The sequence below is a fragment of the Camelus bactrianus genome, chromosome X (assembly GCF_048773025.1).
Source record: "Camelus bactrianus isolate YW-2024 breed Bactrian camel chromosome X, ASM4877302v1, whole genome shotgun sequence".
Taxonomy (NCBI): domain Eukaryota; kingdom Metazoa; phylum Chordata; class Mammalia; order Artiodactyla; family Camelidae; genus Camelus; species Camelus bactrianus.
Genome location: NC_133575.1, coordinates 24,305,430 through 24,322,769, shown reverse-complemented (window position 1 = coordinate 24,322,769; position 17,340 = coordinate 24,305,430). Strand labels below are relative to the sequence as shown.

General features: G+C 40.6%; 1 protein-coding gene across 14 annotated transcripts in view; it reads left to right on the top strand.

Moving 5' to 3' along the window:
- The window catches only part of DMD (dystrophin), a 1,840,970-nt gene that overhangs the window by 1,687,323 nt on the left and 136,307 nt on the right, over nucleotides 1-17,340 (top strand). For 3 of the 14 annotated variants that reach the window (XM_074360002.1, XM_074360004.1, XM_074360003.1), the window contains exon 1: nucleotides 14,222-14,391. The exons of 10 other annotated variants lie outside the window; for them this stretch is intronic. In XM_074360002.1, coding sequence (XP_074216103.1) covers nucleotides 14,372-14,391 — 20 coding nt within the window. In that variant the 5' untranslated portion in view covers nucleotides 14,222-14,371. Of the gene's footprint in view, nucleotides 1-14,196; nucleotides 14,392-17,340 lie in introns of those variants that run through there. One more of the 14 variants, XM_074360005.1, reaches the window with a different exon arrangement.

Here is a 17,340-nt window from a genome sequence, read left to right as displayed (position 1 = left end):
AAGGGTCTATAGGCCGTATCATATAAGAATTACAAAACAGAAGTAAACACGGGTACTTAGCTTTAGCTTAGAGAGAAGTAGTGTTAAGGAAAATAACAACAGGGGGTCTGAAGTATTCAGAAGATTAGAAGAAATATGTTTTGTTGCATTTTGGTTGTTGTTTTTTGTTTGTTTTTTGTTTATTCTTTCTCATTTTATTTTTTCCTGTTTTACCCAGAGAACAGATTCAGCTGCATATGTAGAAGTTGCAAGAAAGCAAATTTTAACTAAATATTAAAGAAAATTTTGTGATTAAGCTATCAAAAAGCAGAATCTACTGCCTTAAAAAGCAGTAAACTCCTTATACAGTAGATATTCAGGGCTAAAAAATGACTGTCTCACCCTTAAAGGCAATTTCCATATTGGATGAGAGGATGTAATTCATTAACCTTTAAGGTCGCTTCTGAGTCTAATGTTTTGATGTTTTCAGAATTAATCAGAAGGGACTGACATCATGACCTGAATCTATCCTATATTTATATAAACATCCTGTGTAATGTAACTCATTTTCTGTCCAACTGTATACATTTTTTAATGTTAAATTTGATTTTAGGGTAAATTCTTTTAAAAAAAAACTTTAAAAATCAACTTTATTAAAGGATAATTTACACACAATAGACTGCATCCATTTAAAGTGTACAATTTACTATTTTTTGACAGATATATACCCATGAAACCACTGCTATAATCAAAGTACAAAACACTCTCATCCCTGAAAAACCTTCCTTGTGCTCCTTTGCAGGCCGTTCTTCCCTTCACCCCTGGCCCCAGGCAACCACTGATCTTATTTCTGTCACTGTAGATTCGATTGCATTTTTGAGTATTTTATGTAAGTGGAATTGTACGATATTTTTGTGTGGCTGGTTTCTTACACTCAGCATAGTGACTTTGAATATCAGTAGTTTGAAAATAAGTAGTTCATTTCCTTTCCATTGTGGAGTTCTTTCTATTGTATGGATATACCATATTTTATTTATCCATCCATCTCCTGGTAGACATTTGGGTTGTTTCCAGTTGGGGGATATTATGAATAAAGCTGCTAAAAACTGTATACTTGTTTTCTACCTAGACTTAGAAATCTTAATTTTGGGAAGCACACTATAAAAATAACGTCACAGGTTATGTGTGTATTTGTTTATTGTATTCAAGTATTATCTTAGTTAACAAGCAGCTAGTTGGCAAGTACCAAGACTAAACTGAGCACATACATCATCTGAGTTCTGTGAGAAAATCTTAGTTTCTCACCTTCTTTCCCAGTAGTAGATGAATACCAGCTATCTTTCACTATATGATAAACTACCCCAAAACTTAATGGCTAACACAGAGGCCAGCAAACTTTTCTCTAAAGGACCACATACTAAATATTTTACTACACATGGTCTCTGTTGCATATTCTTTTTTTTAACAACTCTTTAAAAATGTAAAAATCATACTTAGGTGGGAGGCTATAAAAACAGCCACAAGCCAGACTTGGTCTATGAGCCATAGTTTGTAGATCCCTTAACACAACAACAACTTACTTCGCTCACTATTTGATGGATGTCCTGGGCTATTTTGGTAGTCCAGACTAGCTACTACAGCAGCCTCCTCTTATCCATGGGGGATACGCTCCAAAACCTCCAGTGGATGCCTGAGACCATGGATAGTACCGAACCCTATGTATACTGTGTTTTTTCCCCATACATACATACCTATGATCAAGTGTAATTTATCAATTAGGCATAGTACAAGATTAACAATAATAATAAATTAGAACACTAATAACAATATTGTAATAAAAGTTACGAGTGTGGTGTCTTTCTCACTCTCTCTCAAAATATCTTATTGTACAAATTTAATGCCTTTTCCATCTTAACTAAGCACTTACCACACACTGGCCATAACTTTTGCAGTCTGAGGTGCAACAGTAAAACTAGCATGAATTTCTTTTTCCTTCTTCACAATTTAACAGTTAGAAGATTCATTCTTACCATAGATCTTAGCAATGTCAGCATATGGTTATTTTTTCATTCTCTATTAAGTCAAGAACTTTGACCTTTTCACTTAAAGGAAACACTTATGACTTCCCTTTGGCATATCCGAATTGCCAGCATCACTATTCTTGTGCTTTGGGGCCATTATTAAGTAAAATAAGGGTGACTTGAACACAAGCACCGCGATGTTGCGACAGTCGATCTGATAACAGAGAGGGCTACGAAGTGACTAACAAGCGGGATACACTGGACAAAGAGATCATCCTTGGCGGGACGTACAACATGAGATTTCATCACACTTCTGAGAGCGGTATGCAATTTAAAACTTATGAATTGTTTATTTCTGGAATTTTGCATTTAATATTTTCAGACCGCCGCTGACTGCGGGTGACTGAGATTGTGGAAAGCCGGAACGCACATAAGGGAGGGCTGCTGTCTTCTTTACTAGGCCCGCTTATTCATCTGTGTTCAGCTAGTGGCTGGATGAACTGTCATGACTAATTCACATGTCTGTTGGTTGACAGGTCCTTTAAGAACAGATGCCGCCAGGTCTGTGTGTCTCATCATCCAATAGGCTAGCCCAAGCTTCTTTACATAGAGACTTACCAAGTTTTTGTTCGTGTCATACTTGATATTGTCTCTTGGCCAAAGCAAGTCATGTCATAGGGTCATTCCAGATACAAGGGGTGGAGAAAGACTCCACCTTCTGATGGGAGGGGACAGAAAGTCACATTGCAAGATCTGGATACTAGGCAGGGGGCCAGAATTTGTATCCATTTTGCAGTATATAACAAGGTACTGGAGAAAAGTTACTAGCAAGTTCTCTTGTGGACTGAGAGGACTTTGATTTTCAGTGTATGTAAAATGAGATGTGCTATGATAATTCTTGCTTTGTGAGTAATCATTGCTGAGCTAGGCAGTTGGTTTGTAGCTTCACAGTCAATGGTGGAAATACAGTATCCATAGCCTAGTGATTTTAAAATATAAAAAATATGGATGACAAATATAGTTGATTAACCATTTACTGCTGAGAATTTAATGAATGCTGCTGCGATTAAATATTGAAGAATGATCATGACGTCCTTTCTGGTTACTCTCCTAGCTGGCCACTCTTTTAAAAAGAATTTTATTCTTCAAGCTGTTATTATTTTTACTCTTAATACGTGTCATATCTCCATAGCCATAAACTGTGTATGAAATATAATGTTGTACACATGAAACTTATATGATGTCATAAACCAATGTAACCACATAAAAAAATCTAAAAAGAAAAAAAAGTTCTTATAGTCATATAAGAATCTCTTTTTTTCTTTTTGTGGAAGTACAATCCTTGCCAGTCTTCATAAACACTTATTCAGATGAATTTCCCCAAGCACTTAATAGAATGAATTTGTAGGTATTAAATAGAATGAGGACCATTCAGCCCTAAAATGTCACCATTCTGTCAGACACACACTTGCCAATTTGTTGGCCTTCACCTGGGCATGCTAGCAAGGGCTTTAGATGAGGTCCCATTGCAGGATGACAGCAGAAGAATTATTTCTCAGTTTATATTTTGAAGCGTGCTTCTCAGACAGGCAACGTGCAGTTGTGTATAGTAGTGTGAGCTACTTGTTACTCCCCTTGACAATACTTTTAGCAGCAATGTTTTTCCTTCTGCAGTGTGACAGTGTGACCATGCCATTCAGAATAAAAAGAAAGGGCTGAGTGATTCTGAGTATACTTTCAAACAGCCATGCTTGGGAACGGCTGGCAGGGGAGACACTCCCTAAAACTTGAAGCATATTCTTAGCCCCTGCAGCGCCTCTGTGGCTCGAACTTCAGACTTGATGAACGCCTCCCTAGCTCATTCCCTCTCCTGAATCTTTTAATTTCCCTCCAGTGTCTCATAATGCTCCAGCCCTTACCGGGGAAGAAAACTTCAAACTCTCTGCTCTTAGCTTACTTCCAAATCTTAGTCTAGAGAAATTTTATTTAAGCATAATTGTCCGATAGGCATACAGTCCCTCCATTTCTCTATGCAGTAGAGGTTTCTAGCTTTCATCTTTTTTGTCCAATCCACGGTAAAAATTGCATTTTTATATACCATCCCAGTGCAAACACACACACACACACACACACACACACAAACTCGTATCTATATCTACAAATATCTATTTGTATAATGGAAAGAAGGGTTTCACAAAACATTGCTTATACTTACTAGAGAATTCATTTTCGTATTTTCTCTTCTTTTTCATTAAAAACAACTTTAGTGGTGACACACTATATAGATTTCATGACCTATTAATGGCTCATGACCTGCGATTTGGAAAAACACTGTACCATGTTTAGCCCTCCTGTTGGTCTGGCCATCAGAAAACTGCATTATTGGACCACTTTGCCTTGACCTCCATAAGATTGCATCATACCCCTAGCTTATGTTGAGGGACACTGTAAAGACAACTACTGAAGGTATCTTGTTGAAGACTGACATCATGCAGTGTCTCGCATCTGAAAATCCATGCAGTAATTTTATTTAGATCTAAGAGCAGGATTTAGATTTTGCTTTGTTTAAAAAATTGTGTTCTTTTCCCCTTATCAATAATCCAAGTAATGGAATTGATCATATTTCCTTTTATAGTTTTCTTTTTGTTTTTGGCCTCCAGGAAGCCCACAGTGAAATTATGTCCCCTTTAAAAAACTTTTTCTTGAAATCTATTGACAGGTCTTAATTAGTCTTAATTATACATAACAATTAATTTTTCACAGTTTGAACACACCCATTTAACCAGCATCCAGATCAAAAAAATAGAATATTACCAGCCCCCAGAAGCCCCCTTGTGCCCTCTTCTAATCATTACCCACCCTCTAAAGGTAGCCACTGTCTTGACTTTGAACACCATAAATTCATCTGGCCTGTTTTTGTACTTTATGTAAGTGGAATCATACAGCATGTACTCTCTTGTGCCTGGCTTTTTAAAACTTAGATTCATCCCTATTGTATGACGTTGTTCATTCTCATTGCTGTATAATATTCCATTGTGTAAATATGCTAAAATTTATAATCTACTGTTGATGGACATTTGGTATGAAGAATGATGCTATAAACATCCTAAAAGTGTCTTTTGGAGAATATATGTATACCTCCGTTTTGGAAATATATCAAGAAGTGGAATTTTCTGGGTCATAGGAAATGCATGTGTTCAGCTTTTGCACATTCTGCCAGTTTTCCAACGTGGTTGTACCAATTTACATTCCTATCAGCAAAGCATGAGCGTTCTATTTGTTCCACATCCTTCCCAACACTTTGTATTGTTGGTCTTCCTCATTCTGGTTGGTGTGCATAGCTAAATCTACTGGGTACATCAAGCCCTATGGCCTTCAAATCTGAGTTCTAATTTTTCCTCTCTTCATATTTTATTCTGTTTCCTTAATCCTGAATTTTATCTATTAATTTATGAAATTTATACATTCCTAGAAGTTGCCCTAGAACCTCTGTGGAACAGTATGAGGTATAAATGCATACATAGTATATACACAAATATGAATCCTTAGCTAATGGTGCTATTATCAAAAATCCTAGTCTTCCCTTTCTTCCAGTCCTTACCTCCAATTGGTTGAAAAGCAGCATTGATTCTGTCCTATAATCTGTCTTGAATTCAACTTTTCCACCAATTCCCAGGGCTACTTTCTTGGTTCAGGCCTTCATCCTCTCTTAACTATTGTTATAGTCTCCTTGGCATACATTCCCATTCTGATGCTTATTTCTTCCCACCCTAAGTTTAATTCTGTTTAAAAAGAAAAATATTCAAAAGTATAAGCGATGCCAATTTTTTCTTCTCTATCCACCATTTGAGAAGGGGCTTCTAAAGGATAAGAGTAATTCAAGCTATGAGGACCTAGATTTCCACATTAGAGACCTGATATTAACTCAAGAATGTACAAGATTTTCTAATGGAGACGGGGATATTTTTGCATATTAGCCTTCCGGAGATAGAAAACCCAATATTGGCCCAATACGTTTTTGAACTCCAAAAAATCATAATCTGATTTCATAGCACAGCAGTATGTTAACATTAAAAAGAAAATCTATGCCTTAGTAAATTATTAATGTGAGACATTAGCTCACAGAGTCAACTTAAAAAACTTGCTTCAGCTCTTCTTACACTAACAAAGACATGCATGGAACCTGGTGATTTAAGCCTAGTTTGCTCTTAATTGAAATGTATGTTCTCTAATCCTAAGAGGTCAAACTAACTACCTTTACCTTGCTTCTTTTTTCATGTCCCTGTTTGTGTATTTGTAATCTGTCTTATACTGTGCTGCATCACGTATGAGTTTATCTCCTCCCCTCCACTAGATTGTAAGCTCCTTCAGGTCAAGGCCATATTTGGGTCCCTCTGATAGAGGAACTTGATTACAGTGTTGAAATAGTAAAATATTTCCATCTCCATCCTCCAAACACTTCCCCGGTTTTACTGATAGTAATGAAAAATGAGAAGGGTTTGACTGATAAGCAAGACATATGTAAATGCTCCAGAAATACACCACGATTGCAGTCATTTAAAGAAATGCATTTGGTGAATATTTAATAGTGAAACAGTCTAGGTGTGGCACATAAAAAAGATTTCTTGGGAATTTTCGGATTAATTAAAATTCCTTGCATTCATATTTCCCTTTTATCTTCAAAAATGCCTTGACAAAAATAAACTAGAGCTAAAGTATAAGATTCAGCCTTTGCTAAGTCATTAGTTGCTTAGATCGGTTTTTAACCTCCATGTCTCCCTTTTTGGATTTTTGGTTCTGCAGGGAGTTTCTCCCACATCCTGGCTGTTCAAGGCCCGCACCAGGACTTCTCCATCAGGACGCAGGGAATCTTCCTCGCCCACTGTCCCCCAGAAAATCAGTATTCACTTGTTCGGTTACTACTCAAGGGTTCTGCTCTCTACCGCCTTTTAACGTGTGTGAATACTATTGATATTTTCACCCCAGCCCCAAAGAGTAATAGCAAATGGTGTAAACTTCACTCCTATATCAGGCTTGTGGTTAGTGATTTCTCTTGGAAAAAAATCTTATTTTACCCACTTGCTTCCATCTTAAATGTAAAAAACAAAAGAAAGATTCCCTTTGCAAATCACTAAAGAGAAAAGACAAACTCTTAGACCTCTCGTTTTCCCTCATACAACAGTCTAAAAATGGAAAGTTAGAGTAACTGTGCTGAATTTATTTTGTGCTGTGTTCCTAACAGACTTCCTGGACGTATTGGGTTTGCCTTTAAGGAATCATACCTGCACAACAGGCTACTTTGCATGAACATAGCATCCCCCAGCCTTCAAATCTCTTTCATAGCCATTATGTCCTTTGACCGACAGTCTGGACCCTCCTCCCCACCTCCCTGAGCAGTAGTATCCGAATTTTACAGACGAGTCAACAGAGCTCCAGGGGGGTTAAGTGACTGGTCTCCAAGGGTTAAATGACTGGCCTTTAAGGGCCAGAATTGGTCTGGAGCTCTGTCTTGCTTGCCTCAATGCCTCTGCCAGAATATACAGCTACGCTTGCAGAAGATTAAGAAGCTGCTTTTGATTCTGGTAGATTATCATCTCAAAGGGGCAAAAAAAAAAAAAAAACCTGGTGTCTTCATTCAGTAGCATTTGAATATTAAATTTTCCTTATCTGTTTCAACTTAGGAAGACTTCCTTGTTCGCTTAATTGACTGCTGATTCCTTTGTTTACTTTTTTCCAGTCTCAAGAACCAAGTCATAAGTATTAAAAATGGTTACATTAGCACTTAACTATTTTATGAAATTCGAGTATTTCAGAAAGGGGTAATTTAAGCAGGAATGTATGTAGAATTTTGCATTTTTAATTAAAAAGCCTCCGAATGAAATGAACCTCTGACAGTAACAGATGACTACTTCTAAAAGCTGCGTTACTATTTGATATATGTTCAGTATTTTCTTGTGGATAATAAGTTCTGTGACTTGTTTCAAGAAAGTGACAGGACTAAAACAATTAAAAAAGACAAAGCTGCTCTTTTATAATCATATGCTCATAAATAAAACTGGGTTGTGAATTATTTCCAGAGAAGCAATTGACAAAGTATAAGTAAATCACTCTAAGAACTAAAGCTGTCTTGCTTTTTTTAATGTTCAAAGCAAACCACTATCCTAGTCCAATGATGAATTTCCTTTGACAAATAAATATTTACAAAGTATGAAATATAGACTTTGTGTACTTCCTAAGGCCAAAGCATAGTGTTTAAATTAAAATTTAATATTTTTCTTCTCCTCAAATACACAAAAATAAGAACATAACTTAAAAATAATTCTCTTGCAGCAGACTGTCCATTAATCATCCTTTAGATAATATCGGCTTTGTGAATGTTCAGGTAGAAAGAAAAACTGTAGTTTCTAGATTGATCAAAAATCCGAGAGTATTTATGGATTTGAAGAAAACAATAAAATCTGGCAAAACAGAATTTTCTGTAACTCCCATTAAGTCAAGAAGGACGTATCTTTCAACTGCCTCCCACTTTCCTATAAAAAAAAGTCTTCATGTGGTAAAGAGCTTGATTGGGTAGATCAAAGGGTTAATTTACTTATGATTTGAGAAAAGACTGAGACTTCCCTTATTTTTTTTTAACTGTGGTGTGTGGGAGGAAGGTAGAAGGAGGCCCCAGAATGAATTCACTAATTGGGGTTTTCACCTGCTGTGAGTCTAATCGAATACAAAGCCTTATTTGTAGCTGAAGAGGAAGGCCGATTATGCAGAGTGTCAGAATTTCTGCCTAGTTTTGAAATTCCTGTTATTTGGCACCACCATTTGGGAAAGGCAGACAAATAATTACAGCTTTGAGCTGTTGTTAAGGTGGACCCGGAACGCTGTATTCAGATCTGCTTGAACCACCTTAACCAGTATCCATTTAGAGCAGGAGGTGGTGTGCTTCCTAGACCCGGGTAGCAGTATTGCTGGCAGGCTAATAGGTACGAGGAATTCTTCCCCGGAAAGCCACCGCCAGGCCTGTGAGGTTAATGAAGTGTGGCTTTATTGTAGTGAAGATGCTAAACTTCACGTCTTTTTAGATGTTCGGTTTGATATAGGTGGATCCGTGAAGCTTTGAAAAATCTTATTAAAAGAACACGGCATGAGAGTGAAGGCGCGTTCGACTTTATCTGGAACCTGTTTGGTGAAATCTCTGGTTTAGATGGTAGCTGGCTCAGAGAACTTTCCTCAGCCTGGCTCACTCTGCCTCCCTGCAGGGGAAGGGCCTGGAAAAATAGGCTTTTGTGTGGGTGTGAAGTGTTCCGTGTCTGAATGTATAGGCCTCTTCCTTTACTAGTTTAATGAGAACTGACTGGATATTCTTATATCCAGGAGATGTTGGTTTCAGATCGATCTGAAGGGATTGTTAGACATTTTAATTAGTACACCATGGTATTTGCCCCAACTATGACTCACCATCACTGTAAGCGTTTGGTAGACGACTGATTCACTGTTCATGGCTAATACTTGTACTAGGCAAAGAGAAACACGGAATCCTTGTGTGTTTACTGGATACCCAGACTTTGAAATTTTACTATAAAATATGTGTTATGCTTCAATGAAGCTATACCTATATTCCAAATGGACTTTTATAAAGTGATACAGGTTATACTTCAGATTGGTTAGGGAACAAAAGGCAGTTCAGATGGAGACTCTTGGAGCGAGAGGGAAGCGGGACCCTAGGGGGTGGGGAAGTCCCTCAGGGCCATCCCCAGGTAAGTGCCCGCTGCAAACCATTCCCTGTCCTTTCCTTTCCCTTGCTGCTCTTCCTTTTACACTGGTAAAATCAGGCTACCATTGAAAGCGCAAGCAGCCTAAAAGGAGAAGGATGTGTGTATGTGTGAGGCAGGAGCAGCCTGGCCTCTGTCCTTGACCCTTCACGCCCTCCATAGATGGGCTCCTTCAACGACGTGCCCTCCCACACCAGCATTTCAAATCGATAGCTCCAATCCAAACATCTTCCCTCTGAGTTCTAGACTTAGATTCCCAACTGCCTTTCACATCACACTGCCACCTTAAAGTCATCAGGCTCAGGACTGAATTTATCATCTGTCCCTTGACCCTCTTTTGCCTAAATGTGCCCCTCTTCTGAAATTCCTGGCTTTGTGAATATTACTTATTCAGTCTTGGGAGTCACCCTCAAATGGTAATCCTCAAGCTGCTGCATATTAGAATCACCTGGGGAGCCTTAACTGTCCCAGTGCCCAAGGCCAATTAAATCAGAATTTCAGGGTGGTGAGACCTAGGCATCCAATTTTTTCAGCGCTTCCCAGGTGATTCCAGTGGTGGCCAAGCTTGAGGCCTATTGCCGCAGGCCTTCCCTCTCTTTAATTCATACATCCAACCAGTCAAGACTCCTGTCATGTTTACGTGATTGCATTCTCCACTCTGCCAGCGCCACTGTTCAGCTCCTCACCATCCTGCAGTCACCTTGTATCTGGTGTCCTAAATCCAGACTCTTCTGATCCAGCCCCACGCCACTGCCCGAGTAATTTTTCTAAAAGACAGATCTGACAGAGCCACACTCATGCTTAAATTCCTTCTTTAAAGAGCTTCCCCGTACCTTTCAGGATACAGGTCAAACTCTGGAACATCACACTAGGTCCTTCTCCATTTGTCCGCCTCTCTGATCTTTATCTTGACGTTCTCTCCCAAAGATCAAGCAGAGCACAGAAGCTCTTAGAAAGAGTAAGCTGTTTCTGGCCTATTTACCTTCATTCCTGCTGTTAGCACCACTCATAATTATTGACTTGCCTTTACCCTTCAATAAGCCAGAAGCTCCTTTTGAGTTTACAGAGGAAGCTTCTAGAAATAACTATCTAGTTAACTAGACTAGTCTCCTTTTCAGCTCCAACAGGTGGAGTTTTCTTTCTCCTCCATTAGTGGTCCCCACTCAGCAATCAATCTAGTGCCCCAGAGAGTGGCTTTGACTAGGTGGGTCCCTGTTTGGTCACGGTCCTAGGAGCAATGGATGGAACATTCAAAAGTGGTACTTGAAGAGAGTGTGATGAAAAGGTTATTTACAAAAATCTGGGTAGTGTAGGGGAAGGAACAAGGGCAAGGGGAGAGAATGGTTTCAGGAACCTGGAGCATGCTGTGGGTGTAGAAATGACTGCCCAACAATACTTGTGGCTGGGAATAAAGAAACTCCGCCACTGCCAGGCTCGAGACCAACAGGAGAGAGCCTGGGGAATAAATACCCCAACATCTCTCTCCTCCTGTCCTTTCATCTCCTGCTTTTTGCCTTTCACCATTGCCTCTCATTGGCTGAAAGCAAAAGGGAGCCAAAGGGCAAGAGAGCCTGACTGATGCCATCCACAAAGATCCAACCTCCTGGGCCACAGACTGGAGTAGAGACAGGCAGAGAATAGAGCTGGAGGGGAGGATGGGCGAATATCCAGCACTGTCCCTTAGATCAGAGAGATCCTCATTTTTCTAAAGTACCTACAACATTTAAGTGGTTCAAAGACTGGAGTTTGGGGTATGGAAAAATTTATGAGGTTGCCTTCCTAGAACTTAGCCTATCTCGTCCCCTCCTTACCTCTATTTCTAGCACCTTTACTCTCCTCTGCTGTCAGCCAGCAGTGAGATCACTTATGAACACACGAGGAAAAAAAGACAGATCTTCCCCCACAGTAAAAGAAGCCACTTCTCCAGGGCAGCATAACAGAGTGGCTAAGAGCACGGGCCTTGAGGCCAGACTCCCTAGTTCCCGTCCTTGCTCTGCCACATTCTAGCTGTGGTGTTGGGGACAAGTAGCTCATGGTAGGTTTTAAAGGCAGAATTTCCACTTAAGTTTTTTCTGGTGGCAGAGCCCCATGCTCCTTTCAAGTCTGTGGTTCACATCAAAACAGTAATAATAATAGTAATAATAACAATAATGAGGAGGAGGAGAAGAGCTACTACAAACAAGCAATTAATGTGGTATCATACATGGCATCACTATATAATTTATATGTGAAATGAAGATATATAAATTATGTTCTTTTCTTAATGTCTTTCCCTAATAAGCAAACTTCAGTCTGACTGGAATTAACAGCAGAACACTTGCTATGATGCCCATGTCACTTCTTACCAATACCCTCAGTATTTAATTTCAAAAACAACATCAAGATTTGGGAACAGGCCTTCAAGTGCCTATAACTCCAGTCTAAAAAAGAACTTAAAAAAGTATTTTTGAGGATTGCCATCTGTCAAATTTAAGAAAAAAATTTGAATAGCGATTTCTTTTTTTCCATTCTTTTTTGTTTATTTGTTTGTTCCTAGTTGTTCTCTAGTTGGGCACTGAGAAAACAGACTTGAACATTTATGTTTTAGAGAAACATCAGAAGTCCTGAATCTCGAGCTGGTAGTTTTAAAATGTAAAACAAACAAACAAACAAACAAACAAACAAAAACAAGAAAGGACGAGAAGGACAATGTGTTCTATCACACTGGTGTTGCAAACCTTTAGTTGCTCGATTTCTAAGATTTACAAATGCCCCCATGCTGTGAGGTTTATATGTTTTTCATTGGAATAAACATAAACAGTATTTAAATGATTTGCTACATTGACACAGACATTATGTCACTGATTAACTGCAAAGACCACCACTTCCTCATCACAGAACACTAGTCTTTCTCCCCCAGTCAAAGATCCGGGCGGACCATGACTCTCCAGTTAGACCAGAGGACAGCCTAACCCAAAGCCTAGTGTGGCCCCGTCAGACCTTAAAAGCAGCTGCCTCCATAACTCATTGACTCAAAATGGCTAAAAGATAGCTCTAGTAAGTCTCAATTTATCAGGCAAAATGTCAGAAGTGCCCCCATTTGCTTTAAAATAGCAACACCAATCATACCTGCGTGCCCGTGTCTTTAGTGATAACGTTTACATTTGTATTTGGTTGGTCAAGGGTCGTGAAGAAACTTGGCACTCCCTTTCCTTTCGGTTCCTGTACTTTATTTTTGCCTATTTTGCCGTGCTGTAGCAGACGGTAAAGGGAGATTGATGTCTAGAGCCCTTTTGGCTCTAACATTCTCTGGGAAAAATAATGTTGAGGGGAAAAAAAAAAGAGAGACTATTTAAAAAGAAAAAGGGGAACAGGTTTCAAACTGTAAACTGAAGTGGAATGAATCAACCAGAACAGAGAGTGAAAAGAAAATGGTTGAAAGAAGATAAAAAGAAAGGCAGGCCAAGCAAATAAATGGACAAAAAGGGACAGTGAAACCACTAAGGCAGTTTATCTAATAATACCCTTTGAACACTAATCGAAGATATTGTGTGAAGGTTGTGAAAAATTCTTTTGTTAATGAAGGCTTTCTTTTCTTCGGAATATTTCCAAGCTTGTGAGAATTTTGCATAGTTAACGTGTGTTGTCATATTGCAAACTGTACCATTAGAAATATTTGAACTGTCCAGGCCCTGTAACTTTTCCAATAGATAGTTCCACTGAAAATGGTTTCCTTTCAGATTTCTCTAAAGAATACTAAAAGACCAAACCATGCCACACCATTGGTGGTTTTGTCTGTTTGTTTTTTAAGAGTCTTTACCAGTGGTTCTCACAGTTCAGTGTGCTCAGAGTTTCTGATTCAATAGCTCTGGGCCGGGGCCTGGGAATTTTCATTTCTACAAAGTTCCCAAGCAATGCCGTTACTGCTGGTACCAGGACTACACAATGAGAACCACTGCCACCTACAAATACAAGTACAAATGCTTCTCTAAAAGTCCATTTAGCCCAGAATGAGTGGAACCTGAATTTCACGACCTTACACCCTCACCACTTTAATCTTCAACTGAGAGCAGGTGGAAAGAGGGGCGAGGGAAGAATGATGCTTGTGATTTTTCTCCTTAATTCTCTAAAAAGAAAACTCAGAGCCCACACACTTAATTATCTGCGATGAGGTCATTTGCACCTAGGTCATTTATTGAGTCAACAAGTAGTCTTGCTGCAGGTTTTCAGGGGGTGCTGGCAGGGTGGAGTGTGGCTTCCAGGTTCCCGGGACTACCTTAAATCCCCTCCGCCGTCTTTCTTTCTTTTTCTTTTCTCTCTCCTTTCCGTTTTGAAAGCCCCGACCGCCCCGGGTCTCGGGGTGTCCGCGTTCCCTGGGCGCGAGGTGGGGGCGGAGCCCGGCCTGGCCCCGCCCCGTCTGCCCGCAGCGCCCCCTCCCTGCACGCCCGCACGCCCGCCCGCCCGCCAGCCCGTCCGTCCGCTAGCCCGCGCCGGCTCCTCCGCAGTGCTTTCGGCTGCGAGCCTGGGCGGCGGCGGCGGCGACGCTCGACTTTCGGGGAGCCCGGCGGCTCTGGGAAGCTCACTCCTCCGCTCGCGCCCTCATCCGACCGCGGATCCCTAGCAGCCATGAGGGAACAGCTCAAAGGGTAAGTGCAACGCGGCGCCCCGGTATCGCCGCAATCCGTTGCACTTGTGGCGCGAGCAGGGTGCGAGCCGAGGCGGCCAAAACTTGGACCCGCGCGGCGGCTGGACCCCGGGCGCAGGGCGGCCAGGCGTCGAGGAACCTCCCCCGCAGGTCCCCGGGGCGCCACTGCAGGTGCGCCCCCGGGGCTTCCCCTGGGCGCCCGGCTCGCCGGGAGCCCCTTCCCCCGGCTGTGGGACGGGCTCGGAGAGAAAAAGCTGATTTCTCGCCGTACCCTGAGGGGACAGCGCGTTCCCCACGCCGGGATTAGGGCCGCAGGAGCTTTTTGCTCCATTCCGGGCTGTCTGTGTGGACAGGAGCTAGACAGGCTGTTCCTAAATCGTCTCCCCACCTCGCAGAAGGAAGGAGCGCGGGCGGCTTTACCTTCTATTGCACTGCGAGTGCCAAAAGGTCAACTTTCTGCCTGATTTCTTCCGAGGATTCCAACTGACATTTCCCTCGCTACATTTTCTACTGTGTTCGTCCCATGCCCCAAGACTGGCAGAAATCAGGAAAGAAAGAAAAAGCAATTAAAACCCAGAAGTCAAGGATTAGACATAGAGGATTGACGGTGCTTTTTTTCTTTGCCCTCTGGGGTTGAGTGTGGAGTCATTTCTGGGCGTCCTTTTCTCGCATTTCTCCAGGTGTCTGTGCTCGTCTTTAAAAAAAGTTTGTCATTCTCAGTGCGATCCTAGCAGTGAAAGGGGTAGGACACTGTTTATCTCCGTTAAATTGGAAGTTAAGTTGGAAGCTTAAATTGAAAGCATTTAGTTGCCTAAGGGAGACATATTATTAATTATAAAAAAAATGTTAACATTGAAAAAATACGTCCAATTTAAGTGAGGAACCAAAGTCTTTTTGTGCAATTCACATTCTTGGCCAACAAGCTCTTCCTAGTCTCAGCTTCTTTACCCTGTCACCTCTCCGTGTCACCCCAATGGCCCTTTTACTTTTGCCTAGATGTTTTATTTCCTTGTACTAAGTCCCCTCTTTGGAGGATACAGTTGCTGTTGGAGAAGCAGAGGAGCAAACGAAACAACACGGTTATATGAAAGGTCTCTGACCCTTGATCACCGTGGAATTGGTTTCAGTCATCATTGTTTGATCTTAGATTGGACACGACCCTGAAGTAAAATTGCTTTGGCCGAAGTTGAGGGTGGGTGGGAGTTAAGCCCTGAAAAGCAAACAGAACCGGGGACAAGTAACAGCTGGAACAATCACCGAGGCAATCATCTTTGCCCTGGCTTGAGCCAGACAGAATAAAATGTTAAATACCCCAGGGACAAGGAATGGGGACTAGAGTAGGATTTCTGGTGCTTAGATTGACACCCACCCTCCTGAACTCCCTCCCCACAGTAGCAGAAACTTTTAAATATATATTCCCACTCCCACCCTGCCAGTATTCCAGCAGTGCAAGCCAAGTTCAACAGTCAGCATGCAAATGCCAAGGTTTCTCTAGAAAAGGAGTCTGATCCCCAGATTAAAGGGAAATGATTTTGTGTGTGTGGATCAATGGGCTTCAGATTATATATGAAGCCAAACTCTAATCCTCTGCAAATCGCAAGGGAATGCTACCTTTTTATATCGCTCGCTGCATAACGATTAGTTTCCTCCCTGGGAAGTAGTGGAAAGATATTTTTTAAAAAGGCAACTGTTTGGAATATTTTCAGTACCAAGTAACAGTGGTAGCAGAAGAAATCTTATTTTAATTAGGCAGCTGCCATTTTCCCGGGGAGAATGATAGAAATTTGTTACTTTTTATAAGTGTTTAATATTTGTTTTTAAGATGCTAAAAAAGCAATTCCAATAAGTCTAATATTCCAGCACTGACAGCAGAAACAGCTCTGAGGCGGTTGTAATAACCTTGCACACTACTCGAAACTAAAGAAGGTGAGAGAAAATTTAAATTGTGTTGTAGGAAATTAGGTCAGCCCTGTGCTCAGTGGAGTAATGTTTTAATTTCTTATTATTGACAAGTAGGAGTTGCCAGGGTCTTTTGTCACATCCGTGATTTTGTATTTTAATTTGTTTCAGCTTCCAATCACAGCCTCAAATAAAAGGGAAAAGAGAGATTAATGTAGCTTGTACACATCTTTAAAAAAAAAGAGAGAGAGAAATCCAAGTTTGAAGGCTGTTCAGAGAGGCATATCTGATGCCAAGTTTTGGAACCAGCAGGGCCAAAATCAGTAACATTTTTTTTTAAAAAAGATTTAAAGGGTGTTTTGAGGATTATTCATGAAGCTGGTTTCTGTGTTAACGTACATGTAGAATTTTGATCTATGTTGAACAGCATTGTTCTCAGGAAGATTAAATAAAGGTGTAACCATTAACTTGTGCACAGGTTTTGGAATTTCCTTTCTGGTCGGACATGGTATATGGGGAGTCCGTTTCCGACGTGAAAAGTGAAATATGGAAAAGAGACAATTACCAAAACCAGTACCACCCACCCTCCCACCACCACCTCCCCCACATAGCAGATTTTTCTGTATTGTCTGTATATTCCAGATAAACCTGAGCTGCTTCTCATGGAGTTACTGAGAATTTGCTCCTGTTTTTGAAGATAAGCACAGAGTCAGAAATATAGTTGTAAAACCTGAATTGATCACAGACCAACAAATTGGTGTGTCCCGTAAGGTAGAACTTAGCTCTGAGTTATGCAAATTTGTGTTTACTGTTTTCTCCTGTTCATATCATGTTTCCTATCCACTGGGGGTTAAATATGTCTCACTAGGGTTTTGGAGTCATCAGAGATTGAAAATACCCACATACAGTGAAGTGAATTTTTGGTTGATTATCTAGTTACCCCCAAAGCTGAAGTCATTTCAGCTATGTTGCCAGTCGTTTTCAGCATTAAATGATGGAAAGATTATTTTTCTACTTTGGGGGATTAGTCACACCCTTTATTCTTTTTTTC